Raw genomic sequence first — 10,592 nt, forward strand, 5'->3', positions numbered from 1 at the left:
GTAGAATTTTTTTCTTGCCATATTTATATAAAATTAAATAAATCACAGGAGGAATAAGATCCACTAACTTTTATAAATGTCAGCGTGACAAAAAAATTTTGTCTAAAAAAGAGTTTTATTAGTCTCGTTTCAGTTGTAGAGATAAAATATGAAGGTCTCACAATTACAAAAATATATATATATATATATATATATATATATATATATATAGGGAAATATTACTCTCCTTTTACATGGGGTAACTTATCTCATTTTCTCTCACTTCGATTTTCGCACCTCACTTTTTTTTTCTTTTTCTTTTTTCTTGTAATTGTGGGACCCACCCAGTTTCTCTCTACAACATAAGATACCCATCTTATGCAAAAGAAGATTAATAAAACCCATATATATATGAGATACGAAAATAGACATGAGAAAACATGAGAGATGAAAGACGAGTAATATTTTTCTCTAAAAAACAATAAACTTTTCAATTTTTCCAAAGGTTGTAAAACTATTTTTTAAACCGTGAATCAAACAACTTTCGGAGCTCCAATAGGATTGGGACCACGTGGTGTTTTTACAACTACTCAAACCAACAGCTCTGTAGCTACGCTTCTCAAAGTTTAAGCAGATAAGCTAAGGTTGTGTTTTCACTTTTCCCAGCCATGGCCGAAGCTTCAAGAATCACTTACACTACTCTCATTCCTGGTTTTAGCTCAACAACTCAGAGAACTCATGTGGGTCTGGGTCACCTTAAGCTAACTGTGTCACGCAAGTACCAAATTCATTGTTCAGTTTCTGCTAATGCAAGTGCAAGTGGTGCCACTCAAACCTCAGTGATGGAAACCATTCCTTGGGGGTGTGAGATTGATTCATTAGAAAATGCATCAGCTTTGCAGAGATGGTTGTCAGAGTCAGGGCTTCCACCACAGAAGATGGCCATAGAAAAAGTGGATGTGGGTGAGAGAGGACTTGTTGCTTTGACCAATATCAGAAAAGGGGAGAAGCTTCTCTTTGTGCCTCCCAAATTAGTCATAACTGCTGATTCTGTAAGCCTTTTTTCCTTCTTCCTTTGCCTCATATTAGTTCAATATATATGTGTTAATCGGATGTCAAGTTGTCCGGTGGCCAATAATAATCATATAAAAAGATGAATAAATGACGATAAAGGAAGAAAGAAAAATATAATATTCATTTCCAAATAAGTAAATAAGGAAAAAAAAGGACGTAATTTTGGGCGGGTAAAAGGACGGTGAAATGACATGACAAATAATTAATCATAGATATATATATATATATATAAAGGGTTCACTTTTTCTACATTTACTGCAGATAATTATCTGCAGTAAGTCAATACGATGTTGTTTTAGGACGGAAATCATGATGTTTTTGTAATTTTAATTTATTTTCGGGTTATAATAGTCTTTATATTTATAAATTTTTAAGATTTCAATACCAAAACGACGTCGTTTTGGGAATAAATGCAGATAACTTCTCTGCATTAACTGCGGAAACATTTTTTCCTATATATATATATAGAGAAAAGTATTTCTCCAGTTACCGGAAATAAAATTATCTCCAGTGAGAACGACGTCGTTTTGGGATTATAAGATTAAAAAATTATAATGATAAAGACTAATATAACCCTGCAATATATTATAATTACAAAAACACCTTGGTTTCCACCTCAAAACGAGTTCACTATAGATAACTTTATCTTCGGTGACTGGAGAAATCCTTTACCCATATATATATATATATATATGTATATGTACATGTATATGTATGGCATGATCAATTTGTGCTTGAAATATATTAGTAGACAACTATGCGGGTTTCCCCAGTCACCAACATTTTAGTTTGTTCAATCCAAGAAAGTTTCCTTATGAATTGGTATGCATAAGAAATTAGCAGAATACTCATAAATTATTGGTGGACTATATTGTCAGTGTTTAGAGCGTTACTTTATTTACTTTATTCAATAAAAAAAAACCACCCTGCACGAAACACCAAGGGTAGACTTGCTACGGTAGGAGAAGGGAAATATTATATACAGCATTTTTGCAAAGAGGTTGTATCCAACTGTTTTACCACTTCTCCAAGCTCGCCCGCAGAAGAAACCAGCACACTTGGTTGATCTTTCAGTATGTGAATTTGGTTCATTATGTGAATCTGGGTGAGGTATTTACTTATGCTTTTGTGTCTGTATTTTGGTTGTCAGGAATGGAGCTGCCGAGAAGCTGGTGAAGTATTGAAAAGGAATTCAGTGCCAGATTGGCCATTGCTCGCAACTTACCTCATAAGTGAAGCTAGCCTCATGAAATCTTCAAAATGGAGCAATTATATATCAGCCTTACCTCGACAACCTTACTCACTTCTTTACTGGTATATGAATTGTTCTTATGATGGAATCTTTTGAGAGAGAAATGAATATTGATGAGTGTGGACTCAAGTTAGGGGTTGAAATGCTATATTACTTTGCTAAGGAGAATATTTGAGAAATGGAAATGAGGAGACTGTTTTACAATAATTTCTCCAATATCAGCAGCCTATTCGGAAATGGAGTGAAAGGGAATACAAGATTAGAACATGTCATGCAGTTAATATTTATAGTACATTACAAGCATTCTAAATGTATCATTTCAATAAAAATTTGTAGGTGGTTTATACTTTATTATTTTCATTCCCCTCACTTATATCTATACAAAGAGAAGCATTTTCCTTTGTTTTCTGATTTCTCAATTTCATTCACTTTATTTTCTTCCAGTCCTAATTTTTATCTCAAACAAAATATTATACTTTTCATCTTATTTCCATAAATAACAGAGTCTACTGTCAAAATTTTCCCGATATAGTTTATCAAACCCCAACTAGTTTAGGATAGGCAATGTTGATGACGTTGATCGTTCATTTATGTCATTTCAGGTCACGAGCAGAACTAGATCGCTACTTGGAAGCTTCTCAGATTAGGGAGAGAGCAATTGAGAGGATTAATAATGTTATTGGAACGTATGGACCAATTCTTTGTAACCTATATTTCTTCAGGGATTTATTGTCTGTTCATACCTCTTTTTGGTATATAGCTTCAATCTAATATGCTTTTTTGATCCTGTGTCTTAACGTACATCACATTTCTTCCCCAGATACAATGATTTGAGGCTCAGAATATTTTCCAAATACCCTGATTTATTTCCTGAAGAGGTAATTATCTCACAAGGAACACAGGATGAGAGTAAATAGTTAATGTAAACCACAGACTTATACAGAAAGAAAATAGGGAGTTGCCAGAGATAATTGCTTTGTTGGAATTTTCGGTTGATTGGAAGTAGTGGTTAATGTCCTTTTGTTACTTACTTGGTTAGTAATTTCTAAATTTGGTTCTTCATGTTTATGCTGGTGATCATTGGTTTCAATACGTAGCAATGGCATAGCTTGGAAAATTCCAAACTGAACATTATATGTCATTTTCATGATTGAATATTTGCAGTGAGATATTAGTGTATTCTAAGCATTTTGTTTCAGTAGATAATTGTGATCTGAATCTGTTATGTGCATAACTTGCAGGTGTTCAACATAGAGTCCTTCAAATGGTCGTTTGGCATTCTTTTCTCCCGCTTGGTGAGTTAACCTGGTAGATATAACAAAATTACATTCCATTGTCTGCCTCTTCTGCTGTAAAGAACCAATTCAACCCAAAAGCTTAAGCTGTTGGGTGAGAGTACATTAATGGTTTTATATATCTCAACACGCCCCCTCACACGAGAGCCCACTGGGCTTGAAGGGTGGACAATGCACTGGCCCACCTACCTGTGCGAACAAAGAAATTCCACTTGAAAGAAAGTGGGGGGCGGCGAGGATCGAACCCGGGACACGAGGCTCTGATACCATGTAAAGAACCAATTCAACCCAAAAGTTTAAGCTGTTGGGTGAGGGTACATTAATGGTTTTATATATCTCAACATCTGCACAACTCAAGTCTGGCTACTGAGAACTTTCGTGTTTTCTATATAACTCCTGTGCACAGACTTATATGCCATATGAATTCATATTAGATCTATTTTTCAAAGAGAGTTGAGGTCTGATTGGCCTTTGAAAAATGGATCCAAGTTGAAAACAGAATTGAGGATTCAGATAGAGGAGAGAGAAATGAATAAGTGTCTTGGAGGGGTCTGCTATATATAGGTGGACCATGAGGTAGGGGGAAGCAGGCATGATTGAGCATTTGGTGAGTGGGGAATTGAGATCTCTTTGGGGCCTAGGTTTGTTGGTCTTGGAGAGTGAGCAATTGGGTCATCTTCCTTAGTGTTTAGCTTGTTATTTTCTGCATATTTCACTGTTAGAGTGTCTTGTGATAGTTAATATCACAAGTTTCTTTCTTAGTTGTGTCTGTAATTTAAGGAGATGTCTCCATTTTCAGTTTAATTCAATATCAAATACTGGTACCATCAGGGTCCAACCCTAAATAACAAATGCTGAAATGTGTTAGGTCTGAAACATTTCAATACTAACATAACTTTCTTATTTTTCTGTCTTCTTTATCTATAGCTTTTCAATCAATTAATTCAATGAGACTAGGTTTTGTTGTTTCATATTTAAGACAAGTGGTTGTTTGTCAGAACATATAATTCATGATCTTTGTACAATACAGGTTCGGTTACCCTCAATGAATGGAAAGGTTGCCTTGGTTCCTTGGGCAGATATGCTGAATCATAGTTGTGATGTATGGTCTCTTACAAACAAGATTCCCAACAAGTTTTTCTCATGGAAGTTTAATCTAATTTGTTTTCACTGATCTAGGTGGATACATTTTTGGACTATGATAAGCTGTCAAAGGGAATTGTCTTTACGACAGATCGGCCCTATCAACCAGGTGAGCAGGTAAACATAAATTGACAGACTGGAATTTGTTAAATTAGATTAAATTAGGAGAAACCAAATAAGTTCCTGAGAAATGAAATGCAAATTCCTTGTGCCTTGCCAAAGTGCATTATGGTATATTGATTGAACTGGATCAAATAACCAATTAACAGAGACATTCAAGAGGTCTTTTGGCCCAGAAAAGGATCTGAGTTTTCTATATATTTGAACAAAAAAAGAGGTTACAGAATTCAAATACAAGAACAGTAAACAACATCAAAAGAAGAAATGTTAAAGTTCAGCACATTAGAGAAGTGCTGATGCTCTCCCAAGTTCCCAATCCAATTCCATCCTAATCCTTTATTCATTTTCCCCTCCCCTGATATAATAATCATAACTAACTTTCTCAGTCACGTTTTTCTCTCCCACTAACAGAATTGCCCTCCACAATAACAGAATTTCCCGCCACATCACCCTTGAGAATATTCTATTCCTTGTCATTGGTCCCTTTGTCTGAGTCGGCATTAACTGATACTCCTCTGAGATGCTTCCTAGAATTCGTTTTTAGAGGTATTCTATCATATATACATGAGTAAAATGGTTATGTCTCTACAGTTTGCAATATTGCCTAAAAAATAATTAATTGATTGGAGCTGTGTTTGGTGGTGATATTCTTCACCATTTAGCTCACCTTGTAATCATTTGATTTAAATCCAGATATTGCAATTGATTGCTTGCATCAAATTGCACAGGTGTTTATTTCATATGGAAAAAAATCCAATGGGGAGCTTCTGTTATCTTACGGATTTGTTCCAAGGGAAGGTGATAATCCTAGAGATTCAGTTGAGTTGTCACTATCACTCAAGAAATCTGATGGGTCCTATCTGGAGAAGTTAGAACTGTTGAAGAAGTATGGATTATCAGGGTGAGTACCTATACTTTTATAGTTTTGCCTATATATATAAGGATGAAGTTCTCTGTCTTCTGTTCTGGTAAAAATACTTTGAGAACATTCCTAGTTTATACCTTCGTTGAAGTTATATCCAAGCATTCAATGAAACCTTCGTGTCAATTGACATTTTTAAATGTATATGATAGTTTTACCCAGGACTCTCAGACATTTCCAAAATACAATTTTCCAAGCTGTGGAATATATCATAATATTTGTATTCATTTCTTTTTAGCTTGTAAGGTACTGTGTCAAAGTGTCCATGCTTCAAAATAATTGTTAGTGATATTAATATAAAACTATAAATGTGGTCTCACTTACTAGCTTAAGTTGTTGGGTTGAATTGGTTGCATCATGGTATCAGAGTTTGTAACTAAGTGGTCATGAGTTCGAATTTCACTGCCCTCGATTTTTAACAAAATTAAAAAATATAAGTTAAAATCAACACAAGGTATGAGCCCGTGCATTATCGACACTTCAAGCTCAAGAGCTCTTCCGTGAGAGAGTGCTAGAAATATTAATATAAAACTATTAGTGTGGTCTCACTTACCAGTTTAAGTTATTGGGCTGAAATGGTTCTTTACAATAATTAGATTTACTCATGACTTTTTTGTGTAACTATTTTTGTCCAAAATTTTGTTATTAACTGATATCGCTGCCATTATCATCAGGCAGAAAACATTATAATTGAGATATCACTCTGATATATACTTTTAATTGAGCTTGTTACTAATTTCTTTGTTCTATTTTCATCAGATCTCAGTGTTTTCCTATACAGATTACTGGTTGGCCATTGGAGTTAATGGCTTATGCTTATTTAGCTGTTAGTCCTTCAAGCATGAGAGGGCAATATGAAGAGGTCTGACACTCACTATCTTTGTGAATTATTCTTTGGATATTCTATAACCCTGTGGATGATTCTTTTAACAGATGGCTGCTGCAGCTTCGAATAAAATTTCCTCCAAGAAGGATTTGAGATATCCTGAAATAGAGGAGCAAGCATTGCAATTCATACTAGATAGCTGTGAATCCAGTATATCAAAATACAACAAGTTCTTACAGGCAAGGAAACACTTTAATAAGAAACCTTTATGTCTTTCAATTTTAATTTTATAATGGCCATAGTTTTGAAAAACTAAGATTTATCAAGTTTGTCAGTTCTAATGAGTTAATCCTTGCCATTTCCCTTTTACTTGCATGGTAATCCCAATTATCATAAATGAAATGTGTATATGTTTCTGGCAGGTAAGTGGATCACTGGATTTGGACGTGACTTCTCCAAAACAACTCAACCGAAGACTCTTTCTGAAACAGCTAGCTGTGGACTTGTGTACTAGTGAGCGAAGGATATTATTTCGTTCTCAATACGTAAGATTATAGAACACATTATTTAATTTTAATGGACAAGCAAAGATCATTCCCTAGCACTAATCTTGATTCCATAATGTGGCTGTTTGTTTAAAGTAAGCATAGATCTTGGTCGTAGCTTTTTTGTTAAATTGCTTTTAAATGTTGGAAATGAAGTTAAAGTGTGAATGGGAAGTCCTATATTTGTTAGAAATAGATTAACTGAGGACCATATAAGTGAAAAAGATGATAAAATCATTATTTTGAAGTTTTGGATGGTGGTGTCGCCCATTTATTGTGATTTGATATTTGATTCATTGGTGTGAAAGTATCTGTTAGAGAGCCAAAGAAGATAAGGGTGTATTGTAGGGAGAGTTATAAGAGATCTTTAGCTCCACTACCACTTGCTGAGTCTGCAGCACATATTCACCATTCAGTTATGATGGGAAGCTTCTTTAGCTATACAATTCTGTTGCATAAAAGGGATCATGGAAAAGCATTAACCATCTTTGGGACTGGGACTTAAGGCATTTGGGAGAGACTAGGAGCTCTCAAATTCTCTTGGAATAACTTCTTCTTTTTCTTGTTATTTTACAGTTTCTTCTTCGTATCTGTTGCTGAAATTTTGCTTTGTTTTACTGTTTTGAGTTGTATTCCAGTTGAATCAACTATTATCAATATAATTTTTCGTGTCTTCTTCTGTATCCTATAATTCTGGTTGGACCTTATCAGTATCCCTTGCAAGGGTTTTGGTCCTTTTGGACTCCCCTGTACCATTTATAACACTAACTTCTTTCTCAAACCACTTACAACTTGTTTGGTGTACAAACTTCTGTTCTTCACTTTCCAAATAAACATGAAAAGCAATCCATCAGCACAAGTAATTCCATTCCCATTAATTGTGTTGCTTCTTGTGATCATTGTACAACAGGATACTGGCCTAGCAGTGAATTAGTATTATAACAATGATTGGTACATGCAACTCGAAATTAGTATTATAGCAGTGTATGTTTGTATTGGTCCCAGAAAATGAAGAAATGAAATAAATGATCAAATAATGCTAAAAAGGAAAATAACAAGCCCCCAAAGTAGGTTGATGGTTTCTTTTGTTCTTTTACACAACAAAAATAGCTTACGATATGATGTCTGTTTATCATATTACTAGTGCTGATTAATTTTTTAATAATAATTGCAGATACTGCGAAGAAGATTGAGGGATATGAGAGCTGGAGAATTAAGAGCTCTAAAAATCTTTGATGGGTTCCGGAATCTTTTCCAATGAGGCCATTTCATGGTGCATTGGTTTGCCTTGGTTGTTCTAAGAAAATCGATCTCACCCTTTAACATGATGAACTTTGTTCAGTTCATACATGGCCAGGTTCATTTGTATCATATAATTGATAGTTGTTGCTGATGGAAATAGGTCCAGTCTTAAGTGATGAAATATTATAATCCATATTGAAAAAAAGCAAGAAAAAGAGAGAGAATAGAGAAAGGAAGGAATGATTGCGACATAGGCTTGCTATGTATTTATTGATCCAAACAATTTCTTTTCTTTTCCTATGTTTAAACTTTCATGATGAAAAATCATATTTGGATTTTCTTGTGTAATTTTTCTTATAACGATTGGAGTCAGTGCTCTCGTAATAGAGTGTCTGAGTATCTCTCTCCTCACACGACATTGTTGGGTATTTTTATTTTAAAGATATTTTAATCGGTTCATTATTTCGCGATTAGTATGATTCGAGACAAATTCTGGGATTAAGGCTTTAAACTCTGACGATATTAGGAATGATCGAACATATACTCTCATCTCTACCTGCTCAGTTCTCCGATGTCAATTGAATTACTATCATTTGATTATTGTTTGGTAAAATGTAACATGAGATTTTTAGCAGCACATGGCAGCCGAGAATTATTATCAAGGATTCAAGTTATACCAATCTCAATAAATACGTCGATACTACATCATTGACCCAAAATCTTAAAAAGCTTTAGGTCATAAATTATTTCACGTATATAGATTTTATTTAGTCTTATTTTCAACTAATATGGGTTTCCATTACTGATTATGATCAAAGTGAGGGAATCGAGGTGATTTACATTACTCTCAACTTCTCAAGGTAAGTCATTTTATCAAAAAAAAAAAAAAAGAATTATGAGAAGAGAATTTTAGAATGAGACGAGTTACTGTCTAAAAAAGAGTAGTGCAAGATATTAATTTAATGTATATGTATGAATGAAAGATTGATTTTGATTCATATTGGTATCAATTAGTCTCTAATACTTATATTCACTATTATGTGTTAGATTATAGTACATTAATTTAGAGTAATTTAACCTCCAATAAGTTGTTTTTTTTCTCAAAATAAAAATACTTTTTATTTCCTGAACCGGTTTCTGAAAATTTATATAAAATGATTTAAGGGGGTGTATTGGATTAGGATTTTAAAAGACTTTTTTTAGATAAAAATCTTAGAGATTTTAAAAGACTATGTAATTGGAGGGACTTTTAAGATTTTTTTAAAAGAATTTTTTTACGGGAAAAAATATTTTTCCGGCAACTTGAGATAAGTTTATCTCCCGCTATCCCAAAATTACGTCGTTTTATTTATTTATTTTTTTATATTAATTGATTCACCTTCGAATGGTTATTATTCTCTTTTTCTCTCTCTTCCTTTATCACCATCGATCCATCTTTGTACGGTTATGATTTAGTAGTCGGAGATAAAATTATCTCAAGCAGCTTGAGAAACGATAAGCCTATTTTTACAATCAAAATTTCATAAGATTGGATTTTAAAGAATTTTAATAGAATTTATAAGATATGAAAAGACAATATGGATTTATAAGATTTTAAAAACTATATGAATTTTTAGCAAATATTCAAAATTACAAGAGTCAATAAAAAAATAACAAAGAAATGCAATGATATCAATAAAAAAAGTAAAGCGTAATATAATTTTCTTAATCAGTAAAATATAATATAATTTTTAACAAACATTCAAAATTTCTAAGTAACAATTCTCCACATATCTAAAGTTATACTAGTCTCTACGCATTAAAATTTTCTCATTCATGCTCTTGGGTTTGACCAATGGGCTGAAAATTATTTTCTTCATTTGGCATCAAAGCTATGCATATATAATTATAAAACTCACTTTTTTTATTTATTAAAATAATTCTAAACTTACATATAGAACCTAAAGTTCATGATAAAATTTCGTTTGAAATTTTTTGTAATTGATCTTGGAAACTTTGGGATTTTTGTTCTACGTGATGAGAGTTTTTTAACCGTATATCATACACATATTTTCATTGAGTATTGTAAGAAAATTTCGAATATGAATTTTTGGACTTTATTTCATGAAAGTTCAGAAAATTTCTTAAATTATTTTCAATTGATACATTGAAATCTTAAATTGCTTTAGGGCTTTTGAAAAATAAGTTTTTAGTT

At 33.1% G+C, this 10,592-nt stretch overlaps 1 protein-coding gene across 1 annotated transcript; it reads left to right on the forward strand.

Annotated features, from left to right (window-relative positions):
• Positions 1–565: 565 nt before the first annotated feature.
• LOC133307958 (ribulose-1,5 bisphosphate carboxylase/oxygenase large subunit N-methyltransferase, chloroplastic) lies at positions 566–8,840 on the forward strand. The gene is made up of 12 exons (XM_061508538.1): positions 566–1,031; positions 2,204–2,367; positions 2,908–2,991; positions 3,126–3,183; positions 3,547–3,600; positions 4,631–4,702; positions 4,780–4,860; positions 5,592–5,764; positions 6,545–6,647; positions 6,719–6,850; positions 7,034–7,156; positions 8,331–8,840. Exons 1-12 carry the CDS (start codon positions 648–650, stop codon positions 8,415–8,417), a joined length of 1,515 nt encoding a protein of 504 aa, XP_061364522.1. The 5' UTR covers positions 566–647; the 3' UTR covers positions 8,418–8,840.
• The last annotated feature ends 1,752 nt before the right edge of the window (positions 8,841–10,592 follow it).

This window comes from Gastrolobium bilobum, unplaced genomic scaffold (assembly GCF_033153095.1).
Source record: "Gastrolobium bilobum isolate Gb01-03AN ecotype WA unplaced genomic scaffold, APGP_CSIRO_Gbil_v1 utg24596, whole genome shotgun sequence".
In the NCBI taxonomy this organism is placed as follows: Eukaryota; Viridiplantae; Streptophyta; class Magnoliopsida; order Fabales; family Fabaceae; genus Gastrolobium; species Gastrolobium bilobum.